This window comes from Pseudonaja textilis, chromosome 6 (genome assembly GCF_049901715.1).
Source record: "Pseudonaja textilis isolate UNSWEBS1 chromosome 6, rPseTex1.2, whole genome shotgun sequence".
Lineage (NCBI taxonomy): Eukaryota > Metazoa > Chordata > Lepidosauria > Squamata > Elapidae > Pseudonaja > Pseudonaja textilis.
The window spans coordinates 23,962,150-23,982,642 of record NC_141995.1 but is presented as its reverse complement, the minus strand read 5'-3'; the positions used below and the strand labels follow the sequence as shown (position 1 = coordinate 23,982,642).

Sequence of the window (20,493 nt, the reverse complement as noted above, 5' to 3'; positions counted from 1 at the left end):
GAACAAAACATTCTTTTTTTCCTATTGGGAACAAATTATTACAAACATTTACTGATTCTCTAAAAATGAAGACTTATAAATACACTAAAACCATTTTAACATCAAGGTATTTTCACCATTGTAAAGTTAAGGATTACCATTTCAAGTTCTTTAGGACAAACGAACTAAAAAACAGTATTACCTTCTTTGCCATTTAATTCACTATTTTAGTAATCTGCAAATGTAAGAAAGAGCAGACATACTGTAGAATCCCTATTTAATTATTGTATACTTTTTATTTGTAATTTTCTACAATGAAAGAAAAAACAATGATTCAAGTCCATAGTATTTTTTTGCAATTGAGAAACAATGTTTTGCAACATTATAAAATGTGCTAGTCAGATTAACTTCTTCCGCAAATTGAACAAGTATCTTAAACATTTTACCAAGGTTAATACTATATTATAGAACATAAATTTGCAATGTAGACATTCAAAACTAATTAAGAAAAGCTGTATCTTACTGTTTTACTACCACACTGATGTTGCTTTTATAATATTGAATACTTAAAATAAGCTTTTCTCCTTCTTGAACCTGAATGGGTTTATCAAGCACAATGGCAGCTTGTTTCCAGTGAGATGACTTGCTTGATGTATCCAAAACAATATCATTATCCAGATATACATGATACCAAAATGGAATACCAGTCACTTGACCCGATTTACAAATCTCCACCTATAAAATTAATATATGTAAAATTACTGTGCAGAAGTCTTTTTGTTTTGATAAAATTAAATGAAAATATTTATCTAAGGGAAGTATATGTGCACAAGTGCCTGTCATTTTGCCATTTTTACGGCTTGTTACACAGGCTTCTGAAGGAGGAAATTTAAGATCAAAATTTTATTTTGTATGAAAAGGAGAAAACACTTATTGAATTGGGTGTGACGAATAATAGCCTAAAATACGGAATTCAAAACAATCTTGATGTATTTAGAAAAATGAAGTGAAATTAACACAATGAAAGTCAGCTGAAACAAACTTCTGGGAAAACAAAAACAGACACAGGATGATTGATATCTGACTTAATAATTCTTGAAAAAACCAACAAGATTTTGGCATAATAGTTGATTGCAAACTGAGGCAGACAATACAATTTTAGGCTGTATCAATAAAGTTATCACTTCTAAATCATAAGAAGTAATAATTTTACTCTATTTTATTAAGGTCAAACCCATATCAAATATTGTGTCCATGATTTGAGAACAATTCAGATAAACTGGAATTTATTCATAGAAGAATAATGCAGATTATTAGGGAACTAGAACTAAATCCCATGAACTAATGCAGTTGGCCATGCTAAATCTTGAGAACAATATGGCCAGTTCAACCCATTCATTCAGTTAGTAAAACTCTATTGGATACATTCAAATAAGAGACTAATTAGCTAATCTATTTTAATTTGGATTCCAGCACTGAGAAAGAGGTTGGACTCAATCTAAAAGCTGATGCTTCTAAATAATCTTTTCTATAAATATATGCAATTTGTATAAGTGACGTAAGTAAGTAAACTACAAATGAGATTATTCTATTAATATCTCAGCCCATTTTTGCTGTGTTTTATATTTTTTAATGTTTTTAATTATAGTTACATGGGAACTAGTATTTTTTAATATTGTTGCATGCTTTGTTGAGTCACTTGATTTGTGAGATGGGCAGCTATATAAATTTGAGAATAAATAAGCAAGAATGGAAGCAAGTTCTATACATTTTTGGATACCTATTCTGTAGCTTTCTGCTTTGAAAAAAAAGCAGCTCAATAAAACTTCACATAAGCAATGGCAGTTAAACTAGGGGTAGAACACAGAAAATATGCCATATGTCTGCAAACTTTTATCTGTCAAAATGAGAATTTGGGAAGAAGTAATTGAAAAGTTGAGCAATTAATTTCTATTTTGGACACTTACCTCAACTTCAGTACTGCTATTATTAAAGTAAGGATTCATGAGATCTACTCGCAGAAGTTCTACTGAGTTGCTTAAAGGTATATATGGGAGTGTGGAGAGATCCAAAAAAATGCGGATAGGTACCTGAAACAGAAAGTTTTATGATTCTATGTTCCATCCTAACATTTATGCATATTTCTGAGTCTTAAGAATTTATGTGGCTAAAACTGTTGGTGTTACATCTATACTATGTAAATATTTTCCTGTGCGGATGGTAACATACTGATAGTTGCAAAATAATTGTGGATTATACTGTTAATAAAGATTTCAGAATTCCAAGCTATTACAATTAAAATAGTACAGAATAGTTTAGAATTAAAGCCAATCAAGTTCTAAAGGCAGAAGTGTATGGAATAGTAGAAATATATATTGCTGAAAAAGTGAGCATTAGTTACCAACAGGAGATGGAAACAGGTGGCCAGTTTTATTTTGAAAAAAAACAAACCATATTGAAACCAACCATATTTTCATCAGCTTATCATAAATTGTACTTCTGTTGTATTATCTTATCATTGTATGCTTGAAGACTCTGCATAACAAAACATTCAGAGACTTTTCATATATACATGCTGATTTAGGTCTTCATTATTTTCTTTAATTAATTTTCTTATTTTTCAATAATCAGCTTTTCACATTCTGGCTACAAGTAGGATCACACGGAATTGATTTGTCTTTAAAACTTGGATTCTTTTCCTGCCTTGTCAATATTTGAAGGACTAAATTCTTTCAAACCTTGAATTGGTTGATAAAAGGTGCTATGTTGAAACCAAGTGTGGGATCTGTCCCTTGTACAGCAGATTCAAGTAATAATAAATTGGATTCTACAAGCATTCCATATATTTTCACATGGTGTGGGAATATCTTTCCTCCAGAGTGAAGCAGACACCTAAATATAAAAATGTGAAGTGAGTCTAATAAGTATTTAAACTTCAGTGGTTTAGCAATAGCATCAGCATGTTAGCTTCTTTTATATTTCTAAATTTTAATTATGATACTGAAATAGAAAATCGGTAAATATTCTTTTTAATGTATAAAAATGTCAGCTTAGTTGTTATACTGAAAACAAATTCTCAGATTTTATTTATTTATAAAATGTACAGGTCACGGTAATTCTGGGCAGCTCATAAAAAACAAAAACTATATAAACTAAAAACCAACAAATTAATATAAAAATTCAAAACACCACAGGATCTGACAGGTTAATTTAGGTGAAACTACATAGCATGAGTTAAGCAAAATGCATTGTCTGGGCATTAAAAACCCAACTTTTGATTCATATGTGGCCATGTAATTCTGCAACACTGAAAGAAAACAGTAAAATCATTATTTACAAGATATAAAAGTAAACAGGATGGGCACTTCTCAGTCTCTCTGATTAAACAGCATCATTTAGTGGTGCTTAGGAAATGTTCTTTTTTTGTTGCAGCACCTGTCTTTGGGAAAAGCTAGATCTATGACTGCCACCCCAGTGTGAAACTCGTGGCCTGCGGGCCAGATACGTCACATTGGCCAGCCCTACCCCCGATTTAGCGAAGGCGAAAAAAGCCACAGTACATCACATGATACCATGAGTTTGGCACCTCTGCTCTGAAAGGTGATGAAAACCTGGCTATTCTACCAGGCCTTGGGTGTTAAGCCTCTGCAGGGTTTTTATTTCCTATGAACATTTTTACCTCAGACAACAAAAAACTTTGTTCTTTTAATACTATTTCTTGCTTTTAAATCTGTAAGCTGACCAGAGTGTGATGGGCTTAGTCTCTAAATTCTAAAATGTATTCAGCTATGAACCTATTGATAAGTATAGTTTTAATAAATTACAAATTATATTTTTCATATAACTGAGTGGTACAATAAAATCCAAGAAACTTGTTTTTTACATTACCTAGATATTGCAGCTTTCTCCATCACATCCTGCTGGATTAAACCAGAAGTTTCTATGACATCCAGAATTATAATACTCCATAATTTGTCAGATTTAGGCCTTTGTAGTACTTTGTTTTCATCCTGTAGATGACTAAACCAAAATTCTAATGTTTCTCTGGGAAATTGGTTGGCTTCTGAAATCAAACTGAGAGCTACTTGGTGGTGTTCTTTTTCAACCGAGCTGTATGCCTTAACTGCCCCAAATTTACCTGCAATTACTGGCAAAATTGAAAAGCCTTCTGATACATCCAGTATATACAGAGGATCAACAGTTACAGAATTTCTGCTCTGGTTCTTTTCAAACTCATGATGGTGACCAACCACATCCATTGAATGTGACTCTTCATGGTGGCTGAATGATGACAACACTTTTCCTATTGCGATTTTAAAGCATTCATGATACTGCAGATTATTTAATAAAGCAATTTCAGTGGATTCTAGCATACATTCTTGGCAGACATTTTCCAACATGCTTGCTGTCTGAAGGCTGGCTAGAGCACTGCAGAGTTCAGCTTCACTGTTCTCCCTCAAATTTCTTTCAACATCCATTTCATATCCTGAAGTCTTAATGGAAATTCTTTGAATTCTTAGATAGCAGTCCTGGCAGCATATTTCCATTACAACACAATCTCCGGATGTCACAGAATGATCTGTACACCATAAAGGAATGACAATTAAAATACAAATTCAAATGTGTTTTGTAAAATATTTAATATTTAAAGAGTTGTCTTCTACTTGTTGGAGCATATAATTCATGTGTAAACTTAATGCAGTTCAATAACACATGCCAAGCAGCTTTCAATAAACAGATCTACACTATGCAAAAATTTTATTTTAGCCATTGTTTATGTATATTTTTATACTATTGAGCCAAAATTAGTTATTTATAAACAACAGTGTACTTGGTAATAATCCATCAAACTGTGTAGTGATGTTCAAACTCATAATAACGTAGTTTAAAATGATAAAACCAAGAAAAGGTGAGAAATGGGAAGAGAGGCATTTAAACAGGTACAGCTATATAATCCCACTCTTTTTGTGGAATTTGCATTTTAGTCTTTATCCAGGATAACCACCAAATTCCCATAATCCAATTTCAACTTAATTCCTCAAGAAACAGAGAAAGCACAAAAAACTATTATAAGTATCAAATAATCCATTATAGAAAGCTACAGACATTACTAGGGGTTAGGTTTGTACTAACCTCTGTGGGGAGACCTCAAAACAGGTGCACCAAGGTTGCAATGGCTGAAGCTGTTTCAAGGAATGGGTCTTTAAAGTACTTCCCTTAATTTGTATACACATAATGTTAGAAATTACCAATATATTTCCAAGCATGTTTTCTTGAGTTTAGATGTATGTTTACTGTCAGATCTGGTGGCTTCCACCTGAGTGGTATTCTGAGAACCTTGAAGACCTGATTGTTTGGCTAGGCCTTTTACTAGATAGATGTAAGAGTGGGTGTGTGCTTTCTTGCTTTCTGGGTTTTGTCATCTTTGTATTTTGAGTTCACTATTGCTGTATTGGTTTTATTGTTTTATAGTCTCATGCTTCATGTGAACCACCCAGAGTTGTTGGCAGTTGAGCAATGTAAATAGGAATAAAACAAATAATCATAACTCTTTTTCTGCTGACTAAAAACCACAAATAACTAAGGTATGAATAATTCTAATTATGAATGAAAATGTATTATAAAGTTCCAGCTACATACAAGATTGAGTTAGAAGTAAAGAACATTGAGAAAAGGAAAACCTATTTCTCAGTCATTCCAAATTCTTTGTCACTATCTCTTGAGTCTTAATGAAACATTTCATGATTGCTCTTACCAAACCTATTCTAAATCTACAAATTTAACTTGTTTATTAGATCAAGAAATGACACTATACTTCTATACAAGCAATGAAATATTAGTAAGATATGAAGTGTGATTAAGGGAAAACAACATTAAAATTTAGCTTAATCCACGTCACAGGAAGATGCAAACAACTTAGCCAACTCAAAACAAGTGGCCAAGTACACCTGTAGGGTAGGAAATAAACCTTAACTGCAAGAAACTTAAAGCTCTAACCTTAAACCTTAACTGCAAGAAACTTAAAGCTCTATAATAAGGGATAGTTGTGATCAGTTCTGAAATTCTTTTAGTTATGGTTTCCTAATTTTCTGCAATATGTATTCTTTTTTCTTGGATCCCCAGGTATGATTTAGTTTTACCTGAATATGTGAAATTTGACAAGTTCAGTATTTTCTACAGTGGAGTTGTTTATTACTTTTTTGTTTTTCTTTAAAGAATAAAATTGTGTATTATAGGTTAAATTCTACTAAATCAGGTTCTCTATGTGGAGTGTCTCTGGAAAGAGAAGAAAACTGAATGTATCAGCTACATGTGCAAGGCATCTCAACAACTGACCTGATCAAGAATCGTAGGCTGAATCTAGGTTTAGTTTTACCTATCACCTAACTCTAAGGAAGAAGATTTATTTCTTTTATACAGAAAGCATAATCTTCTATTACCTGTGCAGGATTATGCTTTTTCATTGTTCTCTTTCAAATATATGTCTATGTGATAACACAGATATGCATGTATGCATGTGTGTACCATAAAGTCAAAGATATACACCAATGTCCCAAAATTTGTGCAACATTTGACTGATTTGATGTCTCTTGACTTCAAAAGATGCTTGATCTCACAATATATCAAAACAATAAAAAAATGCATAAGTCAAACAAGCAACAGAATCAGATTCAAACAAAGAAGAGAAAGCAGAGCAAAATGGTGAACCTGGCAAACCCCCAAACAAAACACCAACAATTGACATCCAACAAATGGGGCACCAACCACCCTGGGAAAACATGGTCCTTTAAAATGCTAAGAGCGTAGGTGCGATATGGATCTCAGGGAGAACTTCATATCTTTATTTTTATAAGTTCATGTAATTAAATGACATTTTTATCTATAATTTATATGATTAATTTCATTTTGTATCCATTTTAACCAAAAAAGAGAAAATTCACATTTGGTTTTAATAGAATGAAAGACATACCAAGGAGACCTTGTACAGGATAGACTGCTTGCTCCCAACAGGTGTCCACATTTGGACTTGTAGAAAGAGTAAATTCATCATCAAGATGCAGTGTAAACCAGACAACAACAGCATCTAGTATTCCGTCTTTAATAATGGGTATATTCAACTTGGATGGCTTACTAGTGGACAAATTTTTTAGCTCCTGGTCAAGTATAAAAGAAAAATATGATGGTAAGTTACAGCTCATTGTTAATCACTTTCTACTCCAAAATGTAATTTATTAAATATTTGCTTTTAAAAATTTCCCAAATAAAGAATTTATTACAAAAAAATAGTAATAGGCCAAGTACTATATGTAATGAAATAATTTTAAAAGAAATGTAAACAATTCTTGCTCACATTGTTAATATTGTAGTAGATACATTGCCATATAGAATACGATCGAGATTTTCCCAAGAGGTATACAACCATACCTAGAGTGCAGCTATGTCGTAGTCTCTAACCAACCTTGGCTGATTTGGGAAAGTTTTGCAGGGTTGAATTTGCTTATGACCACTAAGAAAAACCAAAACTGTAGGCTAGACTGTAAATCAAAGGAATATTCCCTAAGAAGATGGCAGCCTAATATTTCTGTGTTTTCCCCCCAAAACAACATAGATATGTTTATGTTACTTTTATTTCTTTGTATAACATCATAACCAGCTGAATGTCTACAAATAAAACAAATATATTGAATATGATAATCAGCTGAATGTCTACAAATAAAACAAATATATTGACCTGAGAATCCTCCACAGCCTAAGAATTGTGCTATTGGATTAAAGATGTTTCAACTGGTGAAGAAGGCTGCAACAACTCAGTGACAATATTACTGACTGACTATATTATTGACTGATTACGTTGACTATACAATAATACCTGGGTTCCCAAATATAATTTGCCTATGCCAATATCTGGTTGTCTTCAACCAGGGTGAGAAAAACACACACGCTTAATTGTAATAAGACATATGGGGTTTCCAGTGGTAGTCCCATCAAAGACGGACCGAAGACCGCAATCGTGCGCAGCTTCGATCTGTTCTTATACTGTTGGAGGGTCCCAACAGCTCCGGATCCATCTTGGATCCACCTCGGAGGGGTGGGGGAAGAGGGGGAGACTGCCAGCTGGGTCGAGGGGAGCCGCATCTCCCCTCCCTGGCTAGGTATACTTCCCTTGAAGACAGGCAGGTAGCGGCAGGCTTAATGGCTGCCCTGAAGACGGGAAGCTTCCAGGATTTAAGTGTGAGTGAAGTGGAGTGGTGAAGTGATGATATAATATACAATGACATGTACAAATCTTCCATTTCTTTATTTTTCAGTGTTTCCACCTCCCTTTTTCCCTATGCTCAAGTAATATTGTTGATTAAGATTATATTTTTATTCCACAATTTTACTTTGGTTAAATTCTTCCTTAAATGTAAGAATTGACATAAGTATCTCTTTTGTTTGAGCAATATTAACGATATCATTCATACGTATTAATATCAAGATATAACAGTAGTTGCATACCTAGAAAATGCTATTGTGATAGCTGACAAATAGATTCTATGACCGAACAGGACAGAATTGGGTATGGGTCAGTGAAATTTTACCTATTAGTCATGAATCTAAAACATGCATACAATGCTATTAATAAATATTTAATATCCAAATATAACATTTGGATAAATTTTAAAATATTGTATGGAATAAATGTATCATCCTAATCAAATTCACTTTTAAATTTTACAATAAAAACTAGTAATTATTAGTCTTTTCTTGTGCCAGTAAATTACCTGCAAATTATTAAAATTGACTGTCAGAACTTGAAAAATTTCTGTAAGAGCTTTATAACCACCAGGTATTCTGCTGAGTTTTTCAGTAGTGTAAGGTTCAAGGGTTTCACTGGACTTTAGAGAAGCAGACGTTGGACTGCAAAACTTCAGTGTTTCTGGCAAACAGACACCAGCAATTTCTTTTACCTCCACTCTGAAAAAAGGAAAGGATCAAAATTAGAGTTGACAAGACAAATTCAAACATATGTCCTTTTCATTTTAAATAATTTGTTCTACAGTTAGGTAGGGTATTTTGCATATTAAAAAGTCTCATTTGGAAGTTTAGCTGAAAAGATGGAAAGTAATACTACTATTTGGACTTTCAAAGATCATATTTACAGTAAGGATGAAATATCTGTTTTCCCTCAAGCCTGTTATTTATTAAAGAAATCTGATTTAGGTTAGCTTTACTTAAATATAGCTGGTGGGAGTGGATTCCAGAAATTGGGGAAAAAGGGAACATATCATTTTCCATTTTATTCATAGTAAATCTCTAGAATTTCAATCTCATGTGCAAATCTAATCATGATTTGAAGGAGTCTACAGTACTCAACTGAAGCTTAAACAGACCATTAGTCTTCCATTTTCCACCCATTAGTTTCAAGTAGCATAGTTTGTAACTTGTACCAATGGTGGTATGCTACCAGTTCGGTCCAGTTCGGCCAAACCAGTAGTGAAAAAAAAAAAGCCTCCCATGATCAGCTGAGAGGAGACAATCAGCTGAGAAGAGAAAGAAAAGCACAGGATTCCTCCCCCCGCGCTTTTCTCTTCTTTATCCTCTCAGTTGATTGGCGCTGCAGGCCTCAGCTGATGTGGGGAAAGCTGCACATGCACGTTAAGTACATGTGTACACGCGTGATCACTGAACCGATAGTGGAACAGGTAGGATCCCACTGCTGAATTGTACCCTTTAATATGTTGTAAACCAATGACATTAAGCATGTTTTTACAATTTTGAAAAAAACTGTTATTTTTATTTATATGTCATGAATCTTAAGTTTGAGTGAGAAAAAGGAAAACTGTAATCATCTTATAAAATGCTTACTGTTATTGTCATTATAGCAATGTTTTAAAGAAGAGGTCCTGCTGGTCTTGCGTCTTCACCTATCTTTTTAACAGCAGACTGTATTTTTATCAATCTTGTAAGATTGTAAAAACATGCTAAATGTCATTGATTTACAATATATTAAGAGGTACAAGTTACAAATTATGCTACTTGAAATCAATGGGAAGAAAATCAAAGGCTAAGGAAAATGGTCTGTTTAAACTCCAATTGAGTAATGTATATAAATCCTATAAATCATGATTAGATTTGCACATAAGATTATTAACGTAGTGAAATGTAGCGAATACATGGCTTTATAGAATATATTAATGCAAAGGTATATTTATTTGTAAGATTTACATCTTTCCTTTTATTCAAAAGCCAAGGCAGTTAGGGTTACTATTTCTACTAATACTACTACTATTTCTCCTGACTCCCAACAATTCTGGAAAATACATTGGGCTAGAAAGAATGGCTGACCCAATTCATCCAGTGAATTTCTATGACTGAGCTGAACCTACGTCTCACTGCTTTTATACCTGATTTGGGAGAATTTATTATTTACAGTGCTTTATTTAGTACATAACTTATGCAAAGAACCTTTGCTAATGAATAGATGAAAAATATAAATAAATTGTATAATTAACAGCCTAGAAAACACATATTTTTTCTATGAAGTAAAATGAGGGATTGTGCACAGGATAAATTTGACATCAACATTTTTATGATTAATATTTTTCCATGCTTATTAACATGTTTTTAAAAGTCTTCTTAATAAAGTTAGTAAAAAAAGTACAAAGATTTTTTTTGTTTTAAAAGTAAAGCATTCTCTGTTTTTTGTCTAAAGATTAAATAATTTTTTCCAACAATAAAAAATATACCTATGATGTCTGCGTATCTCTTTGCATTCCACTGCCATGCCCCACATAGTAGCTCCTGCTGGAATAACTTTACCATAGTTTTTAGAATCATCTCTAACATCTTTAGGCTGTAAAATAGACGAAAAATTGTGTAACAAGATTTATTTACTGTTCATGTATTAAGAAATAATACTTATATTTTAGCTTTTAGACTGCAAAAATGCCCAAAAGCAACTTTTCAGATTAACAAAATTTTTGAACTGGTATAAGACTATGTTTATAGTATATCATAATATAATTCATAATATAAAAATAACATATCTTTTCTTATCAGACCTTAGATATCAAGATACTAACCTCTGGTGGTAAAAGTAAGTGTTCCCAAGCGTGGATCAAGCTTTCTACAATTCCCTCACCAAATAAACCAGAATCGACTGTTTCGGTGATAACAAGGGAAACTCTATTAAATATAAAAATATAGTTATAACAAAAAGCCTTAAAAATTATAAAGCTTAAATTCAATAATTTGAAATTAGCAGTCCTTTCTTAGACAACTGAGTTGTGATCATTTCGCAAATGAACTTCTTCAATAAAATAATGTCCCTTTACTTCTTATGTTCTTGCTCTAAACATTACTTCTTAGTATTTTAATAAAAAGTACCAAAAGAACAGAAAATGTTTGAAATTGGAGGCAAAGTGAAACCAGTGTCACTGGTATCTTTTTTACTTTGTATTTTATATAATTTTATTTAAACTGAAATTCTTTAGCCACTTACTTCAAAATAAGTAACTGTGAATTCAGTATATCAGCTACTGAGTAAATATACTTCAGCTGCATAGTATAATGCTATTACATTATTAACAATAAAATCAGTAAAAGATTGAAACTTTAAAAAATCAATTTCAATAGAAAGACAACACTTTATACAACATTTGCTCCTGCTATTTTGGAGAATATGAATAATATTATTCATAACATTAGCAATGAATACCATATTACTTTAATTCAAAATAACAAAACAAAATGTAAGATATAACCTTTCAGGTATGTGCTTTGGAATTTCTATATCAAAGGATTTCATGTGAAGAAGTTTGATTTCTCCATCCAAATTGTTTGCAGCTAGCACTTCACAAGCCAATTCATACATGGTCTTTGACAATTCACAAGCATAGACAGGAGATGCTCCAGCCTTTTTAGCAAGCATACTGAAAAAGCAGAAAATATTCTATAGAAATTGTAAATTTTTGGTTAGACAAAATACTAATAATTTAACTTTAATATAATTTCTGTATAAAATATTTGATACTCATTTTTAAAAACCCTAGAACATATTGGGGTGGGCATAAAGTTCAGGTAATAAAAATAATGTCATTAATTTCTTAAACTTTTTAAAACAATAAAAAAATCTAGTTGTATCAAACACCATTTTAAACCAAAATAAATCTAGGATGATGATGATGAGCCTTGTTTAGTTATACACCCACCCCAACTTTATTTGCTATAGACTCTCAAACTTTGTAACAGGTGGAAATGCCAGGATAGCTAAAAAAACTGTAAGGAAACAATGATTATTCAATTCTGCTACAAAGGTTGTAAGGCTATAAGTTGAAGCTTCTTAGCATCTGTTTGCAAGTATGCTAATGGTATGCCATGTGAGTGCCATTTGGCAACTTTTTATTGAACTTGGGTAAATTGAAACATGTCACTAATACTTAGTCATTATTATTTTATAAATAAACATGATAATATTTGTATCCTGAATTTTCAACAAACCTGAGAATTCCCGTTCCTGTTCCAATATCAAGTACACTTCTATATCCTGAACGAACTGCCTTCTGGATTGCTTTTTGATACAGCAAATTTCTACTGTAATCATTAAGCATAATGAAATGCCATCGTTCGACCACCCAGTTGGCAACCCGATAAAAGTTCTCCTTTGCATCAGGAAAGTCAGGGTTTAACTTCCTAGCTTTATGAAAATATGCAGCTGCTTCATCTCTAAAGCCCAACCTAACAGGGAAAAAAATTACACAATCAATAAAAGCATTAATCTTTAATTTTTGGAACAACAGAATGCTGAGAAAAATCTATATTTGTAGTATGAAGACATATAGCAGTTTGCATTATAGAAAAGTGCAGGCAATGATGGCTTACCTTTGAAAATAAACAAATAACATATGCAAATAAATATATGAGTGTTTACAGGTAGTCCATACTTAATGACTGCCGTTTAGCAATTGTTTGAAATTCTAACAGTACTGAAAAAGTAAATTTATCACTAGTCCATGCACTTATGACCATCACAGTGTTCCTGCAGTTGAATGATCCAAGATTTGGTGCTTCGTAACCACAAGCCGCTTATGAACACTTATGAGCACTTCAGTCCTATGATTGCCATTTGTGCTTCCCAGTCAAGGAAAGAATTGAGAAACCAGCAATAAAATCCAAGTTGTAATCACATGATATTTTGCTTAATGAACATGGCAACTCACTTAATGATCGCAGAAGTGAGACTGAAACTCTATCACAGTGATGTGATGACTCACTTAATTACCGTGTTGCTTGGTAACCAGTTACCTTTATGATAAATTATCTCAATAATACTGAGTCCAAATATAGCATTTTGCTCTTGTGAAAGCTTGATTTAATAACAAACTACTGAGATACAGAATTATCCATTTCCATTGTAGAAATTAATCTGGGAAAAACAGAAGATCCCTATGCACAAAATGATCATGAGGATGCATCTTAAAATTAAACACAAAATGGACCCCAAGAAACAGTCTAGAAATTATAATTAATGATACGCTGCCTTTAGAGTTTGTTCTAATGAGTCTGAGCTAATAGATTAAAGAGAAGCTGCCAGGCTCATTTGATTGTAAAGTAAATAGCTACACAGGTAGAATTAAGAATGCATATTCAGTTAGTAACTTTGTAATTTATTTAAACAGAAGTTTCTTTACTCAGAAGTTTTATGCACATTAGAATATTTAGTCAAATTATGGCTAATTAAGTATAACTTCACACCTGAAAAGATGTTCCCCCATGCTGTTATATATGACTTCATCGTTAGGATATAATTCCAGAGCATGTTCATAGCAATCAAATAAATCTTGAATTCGTGCAAGAGAATCCAGCTCTTCTGCCCATTTAAAAAGGGTAAATTGAAATGTTTCCTAAAAAAACAAAAAAAAATTGTTTATCAATTTAGAGCTCTATTATGCAATATATCCAGGATAGGGGAAAATAAGCAGAAAATTTCTCACCTTAACATCATTTTTAAATTCAGGAGCTATGTTTAATACCAGGAGATAGTGAGCATATGCAGTTCCAAAGTCCTGATTCTCCAGGCAATGTTGAGCACTTTGCAAGGATCTGGAAACTAATTCACGACGGCCAGTTTCTTGACTAACTTTGTGTCTATGCTGAGATTTGCTTTTACCGTTAGGCATTTTTAATTAAAGCAACTCCACTTTAAAGATAAAAGATAAAATTAACATTTATTCTATGATTATGACCAAATTCTATTGTTTTATTACCATTTTAAAAAAATCAAAGTTACTTTTGTCCCCATTGCAATTATTGATAAAAAAGGAGCCATAGGCTAATTTGTACTATTTTGAACAGTATTGTCATTCTGTTCCTAACAAGAGGAATGGAGTCAATATATAGCATAATTCCTGCTTTTGTAAATGCAAGAATGCACTCTATAAGTCAAACTTTATATCAAAATGAAAAGCTGTATTTTTTGTCTAGATCAGTGGTTCCCAACCTTTTTTTTTGCCCTGAACCCCTAAAGAAATTTCACTTGAACCTCGCACCCCCTGGAATAAAATTTCACTCGAACCTCGCACCCCCTGGAATAAAAATGCCAACATATAGCCAATATCCTATTATTTACCTGGACTTTTCTCGCACCCCCTGGAATATTGTCTCGCACCCCCAGGGGGTGCGAGCACCCCAGATTGGGAACCCCTGGTCTAGAAAGTGATTGTCTTTAGAACATCATTTATGTAAGAAAGATACACATGATCTTATTTAGTGTGGCTAGCAGTACTGAATGAAAATAATCCAACAACTGATTTGTAGTTCAGATAGTCCTAATTTTATGACGGCAACATTGCTAAGATTGCTAAGCTGTTGCTAAGTGATGAACTCATAGTGCAATGTCACATGACAGCATCATTTTGTGATGACAATCACGGTTACCACTATAATCCCAAGATGCATAGGCTTTTAAGCGGGAAACAGGTCCAGGTAAGGACTGTGGGAGACAGCAGAGGGAGGGCCTTGGAAGACCTCTGCAGGCTGTGTGTGAGTGGAAAGAAGTTAGAAGCAAGGTGCTGTGCCATGTGAGTGAAGAGTAGTCTGAGTTTGGCACTGCCTCCCCGCTGGGGGGGGGGGGGTGTCACTTTCCATTTGCTCACTTGGTTTGACTTTACTTATGTAAAGCCAGGGTAGAATGTTGCAAATAGCAATGATTACCAAGTGCTTGAATCATGTCACAGTGGCCATGGGGTAACAGCCAGAACTTTGAGGACCAGTTATAAGTATCACTCATTTAGGCTATGGCAACTATAAATGGTTGCTGAATGAATGTTTATAAGTAAAGATTACCCGTAAGGAAATTTACATGTAGCTAGAATTTTAATTTGAATTTAATATAGTATTCAATATACTTTCATTGTGAGCTTTTATATCAAATCTAATCAATCTTTATTCCGTCAGCAAATAAAGCACAAGAGTCACAATTAAGATAAAAAGAAAAAGATAAATATCTAAAAAATGTTAACAGTTAATACTTTGGGGTACATTGCAGATTATAAAACAGTACTTGACTATGGTCAGGGAAATAATATCTGATTGATCCAGAAATAACATATTGAGATCAAAGAAATCTGAATGACCAGGATATTTAGTAGGGAATAGAAATAATTCGGAATGAGCACTTGCAGAGAAAGGGCAATACAAAATAACATACTCCATCAATTCAGTTATTCCTCCACCACATGGACAGTCTCTGATCGAAGGGGATTTTTTTCTTTGTATCTTCCTTCAGTAACAGCTGTTGGGAGGGCCCTGAATCTGGCTAAGAATAACTTGAGATATCTAGCTGGTTGGAGAAGATATGCAGACTATCTCAGGAAGATGTTTGTAGATATTGCTGGAAAATCTGCTTCCATCTTTAAATCAATGGTCCAGCTTTTCTACTTAAAATGTTAAGCAAATTACTCCTTCTCTACTATTATTAGCTGCATCAAATTACCTTCCCATCATGTTGACAAAATATGTTAAAAGAACAGATTAGAAATCATTAAAATCTGTTCAAGGAATTTCAGGAATCTCTGAAAAATACTCAAGCCTGGCCAAAGAAATTAAGTGATTAGACTGCGTGATCAGGGTAAACCAAGCTACATACACAGTACATAAATATGTTCAACTGAAAAAAGTGACTTATGACTATTTTTAGCACTTATGATTGTTGTAGCATCTCTGCGGTCATGTGATCAAAATTCAGACACTTGGCAACTTACTCATATTTATGATTTTTGCAGTATTTTGGGATTATGTGATCACCTTTCCGACTTCTGACAAGCAAAGTCAATGGGGAAGCCAGATTCACTTAACAACCATGCTACTATCTTAACTGCAGTGATTCACTTAACAATAGAGGCAAGAAAACTCCTAGCAAAACTCACTTAACAGACTTAGACTTCGAATAACTTTATTGTCACTCTAAATGTACATTAATCGGCAAATATTAAAATGAAGTTTTGTTGCATACAGCTCTCAAAGGGTCACCACCTCCAATATATGTTTCACTTAACATAAATTTTGGGCTCAACTGTGGTCATAAGTCAAGGACTATCTGTACTAAAGATAAACTGAAACATGGCTTTTAAGACATACTTCTGAAGGACCCAAGTAGATCCACAAGAAGAGACAACTAATTGTACTTTTCCCACCAGCAACCAATCTGCCCTTACTAGATAAATAATAAGATAAATAAGCAAGACATGTTTCATAGGTATTAACTATTAGATGGACTAACATAAAAGTGGTCCCAAACTTTCTGAGGTTTAAAGCTTTAAAAGTTAACATCAACATCTTCAAGTTCAATTACGTTGGAATACATAAACCCATACAAAAAAAGCTCTTTCGGGGTCCTACATTGTTTTTTAAAAGTGAAAAGGGATCCTGCGAGAAAAAGGGTTGCCATGTATCGAATCCCTCGTAGGGAAGGCAGAATATAAACCTCACCAATAACAGTGCAATAACATGTAAAGTTTGCGTTTGTGAGGTTAACGAGACCTTTGCGCCTGTCATTTTCAATTTCCCTCGTAAAAACATGCCACGCAGTAATTCCAGATTCATTGGGTGAATCTATCAATTTATTAATGTTTATTCAGAAATGCTAGTCTTGGGTGAAGGCCCTCGCCGCCCCATGCAAAAACAAAGGACACGGAACCTTACTTAACCTTTTAAACTGTTGACAGTTCAAGGCGAAGAGGAAGAGGACCAAGATCTCCGCCTTCTCGTTTACAAAACCAAAACCAAAAACCAAACAAACGCCGCGTGGAAGACGCTCTCTCGCGTTATGCCTACACGCGTTTATGGCAGCCAGAGTAACGTTTCCGAATCACCCAGGCACGCTAGAGCTTCCTCGGACAACAGAAGCAGGTTCTGGGAAGAGAAGCAGCCCAGGGAAGAGAAGGAATCAGGGCGCAACCACCGGACTTTCACACGCACGTCTTCCGCTCCACCTCGATCTCTTGCCCCTCCGCGCCGAACGTTGAGGAAAGCGGAGCTCACGGAGCCCGACCGCTTTGAACAAGGAGCCGGCCGAGGCCTCTCTGAGGCAGGGAAAAGGGCGGCGCCATATGCTGCGTGGCCTCGCGGCGCCTCTCGTCACCGCCGCCGTGCTTAGTAAAATAATGTCGAGGTCTTAGTGCCTTTCTCTCACACGGCGCGGCTCTACGTGCGTCGTTCCGTAGTTGTATTTAGGTACTCATTTGAGGTTTATTTCTCGGTAGATTCGCACACATACGCGAATCAGCCCTGAATGCAAGAGACTTACTCCCGAGTTTCAGGGTGCCTTCCAGGATGAATTAAAATTGCGGGGCTGCCGCCGGTTGCAAGAACTTGCTTGAAAGAGCAAGATTCGGAAAATTGATTTTATTCAGTGTAACTGAGGGGGCGGGGTGGTAAAGTGAAGTTTTAAATTCATTTATTCAGAAATCACCCTAATTTAATGGGTAAGAGACCAACGGCCGCTGCTTTATGGTTTCGGCTGCATAATAAAACGGAACGACGTTTGTGTGAATGGCCGGCGGGAACGTCGCCGTTTTGTTCCCAGCGGCTTGTTCTAATGTGAACCGTCCCACTTGGGAGAACCGCGGGGCTCCAAAGCAGCGGCTGAAGCTGACGTCCTTGTTCCAAGGCCCCAAGGGAGACTCCTCCGTCACCCTGAGGAGCGTGAGAGCGGCAGGACCCGGACGGCTGAAGGGAGGAGCCGAGCGAGAAAAGCTCGGCGTCGGATTGGAAAAACTTGGAAAAACCGGAGGCGGGAAGGCCGGGAGTGGAGACTCAGCCTGGGAAGGAGGCGGGACGAGGGAGGGAATGCAGTTGCGGGCCAGTCTTAGTCCCCTCTTCCAGCCAGTCCGCGGGGAGAGGCTCGTCCGGGGAGCTTCTTCAAAGCAACCCACTTTCTGCCTCGACTTCCAGCGGAGGACCCGAGGCAGTCCAAGGGTGCGTGGAGCTGGTGGCGGATTTCCCAATGACCAACGCCTTTCCCCGCCAGTCTCCTTCCAGTGGCTTTGCTCGTCGGCGGCGCCCAAGCCCTCCGGTTGTCCCGCATTTCTTTTAGAGGGGCTGGGATAGTCCTCGGCGGCTGTCGTCTTTGCCCGGGTGAGGCGCTGTAGGGACCGGTTCTGGTCTGGAGGAGAGAAGGCGGGCGTGCTCCTCCTCGCAGCCTCTCGGAGAAGGATTACATAGGCTGAAGTATTTTGGTCTAGCCCTGCCGCCGCCTCAGCAGCCATGGGACTGCAGCCTTTGGAGTTCAGCGATTGCTACCTGGACAGCCCTTGGTTCCGGGAAAGAATACGAGCTCACGAAGCGGAGCTGGAGAAAACCAACAAATTCATCAAAGAGCTGCTCAAGGATGGCAAGACGCTGATCGCCGCCACCAAGAGTGAGTCGAAAAGTTGGGAGAGGCGGGGATCCAAAAGTATGTGCGGGGAGGGAGGGAGGGGGGTGGGTGGAAGGCTGGTTTTGGCACTAAGAGGCGCAAAGCAAATAGTGGAGTTTGCGACCAGATTCCCTGGCGCACGTGTCCCGGTAATCTTTTCTTGCCCCTACAAGGTCTGGGGGCTCCGAAAGCGCGATTAGCTGTTTGGATTATTTCTCCGACTCCTCCTCTTGCCTGGGCCAAAACAGCAGATGGGAGCGCAGTTTGAGAAGAGTGTTGGGTTTCTTGAATTGGATGATCGAAGCTCAGAGCAGAGAGCAAAGGACGGTAGTAAAAATTGCGAAGCCAAGGGTCGTGTAAGGGAAAAGGAGGGCTCCCCAAATTCACGAGCACTCGGCGCTTTTACGCTAATGACCGAACCGGTCGGCTTTCTTTGATACAGCAATCAATGCATACCCAAATTCATACGGATAGTATATAACATGGGAAATATTAACTTAAGAAAGAGCTGTAGCTTTCCGACTAATATGTTTGCATAATTTGTCCATGGACTATGTATTATGCTGTTATGCTACTACTCCTTTCTGAAGTATTCATTGAAATCGGTCGCGAAGCCGCGCAGCCTCTGAATAGGGGAACACTGTCAGGGATCCCACAAACTTGTTATTTTGGCTTATCAATTTACCTTGAAACTCCTGAAGCACTTCAAATTATATTTCGAAGCCTTCCATTTTTTAAAAAATACAATATTCATTATTGAATACGATTTTATTGTATACAATAAGAATTCCCACAGCTGCCTTTCCTGATTGTCTATTATAGGCCCTTGGTGCTGTAATCAGAGTTTACTAGATTTATATTTATGCACAATATGATTTTATAGCTAGATTTATTCTTCAATATTTGTATTGTGAAATCATTGTGCCTTCTATTACTTGATTTAAATATTTTCGGAATACACATCACTTCTTATTTCAGTTTGCATTCATTGTAACAACACAGATATGTTTAACTTAGGTCTGAAACCAGGAAACCAAATATTGTGAGGAAATGCAACAGATATAAAATAAATATATTCACTTTTGTTTAAAGTAATCCTATATGTACATCTGTATCTTGTGTATATGCATATTTGCTTCATGTAATTTAAATGGATGTGTAAATGTTCTATGTGTTTGGTGTTTATATGATGTTTGGGATGAGATTAATCTTTATGCAGCAGGTTAGATTTATCTTTCAAAATAATTACTACATAAGCTGATGAAAACTATATAATTTTGACTTTTTTTTATTAAACACTCACTGCTTTTTTCTTCCTTGTCTTGTGTTCTATAGAAACATGGGTGTTTTCCTTAAACCTAGAACTTTGATTTCTGTCAGGGTGTGCTGTGATATTGAAGATTAGCTCATATTTGATTGAGTTAATGATTTCCTGATTACAGCATTATATCAGTTCAACAGTATGGACCAGATAATCGTAAATGGGAAAGTGTATTTGTTGTAATTGTACAACAAATTGTAAACTCTCCTTAGAATTCTCTCCTCTCCTCTTACAACACAGTTCTGAGTTATACAATAAATAGTTTTGCCCTGAACAGCTGTGATGAGTTGCGGGT

The 20,493-nt window shown here is 35.6% G+C and overlaps 2 protein-coding genes across 6 annotated transcripts in view; one reads left to right on the top strand and one right to left on the bottom strand.

Annotated features, from left to right (window-relative positions):
* Positions 1-246: 246 nt before the first annotated feature.
* On the bottom strand, positions 247-17,439 carry PRMT9 (protein arginine methyltransferase 9). Of its 5 annotated transcripts, none has more exons than XM_087936067.1 (13): positions 17,342-17,439; positions 13,956-14,161; positions 13,717-13,865; positions 12,463-12,699; positions 11,727-11,894; positions 11,046-11,148; positions 10,710-10,816; positions 8,745-8,937; positions 6,950-7,133; positions 3,868-4,558; positions 2,718-2,871; positions 1,947-2,069; positions 247-714 (listed from the first exon to the last, which is right to left on the bottom strand). In XM_087936067.1, exons 2-13 carry the CDS (start codon positions 14,139-14,141, stop codon positions 499-501), a joined length of 2,511 nt encoding a protein of 836 aa, XP_087792193.1. In that variant the 5' UTR covers positions 14,142-14,161; positions 17,342-17,439; the 3' UTR covers positions 247-498. The 5 variants fall into 5 exon arrangements, with proteins under 5 accessions (XP_087792193.1, XP_087792192.1, XP_087792189.1 ...); XM_087936066.1 differs by having other exon boundaries at positions 17,296-17,433; XM_087936063.1 differs by lacking the exon at positions 17,342-17,439 and adding an exon at positions 17,169-17,306.
* A 433-nt stretch (positions 17,440-17,872) lies between these two features.
* The window catches only part of ARHGAP10 (Rho GTPase activating protein 10), a 119,798-nt gene continuing 117,177 nt past the window's right edge, over positions 17,873-20,493 (top strand). The window contains exon 1 of the mRNA XM_026698128.2: positions 17,873-18,880. Within this exon, the coding sequence (XP_026553913.1) occupies positions 18,727-18,880 (154 nt within the window). The 5' untranslated portion in view covers positions 17,873-18,726. The remainder of the gene's footprint in view (positions 18,881-20,493) is intronic.

Coding starts and splice junctions, on each gene's coding strand:
- PRMT9 (XM_087936067.1), bottom strand. CDS start 14,141: ATGCCTAACGGTAAAAGCAAATCTCAGCATAGACACAAAGTTAGTCAA. Junction 12,700..13,716: donor ATGGGGGAACATCTTTTCAG/GTGTGAAGTTAT, acceptor TTTCCCTGTTAG/GTTGGGCTTTAGAGATGAAG. Junction 11,895..12,462: donor ACAGGAACGGGAATTCTCAG/GTTTGTTGAAAA, acceptor CTGCTTTTTCAG/TATGCTTGCTAAAAAGGCTG.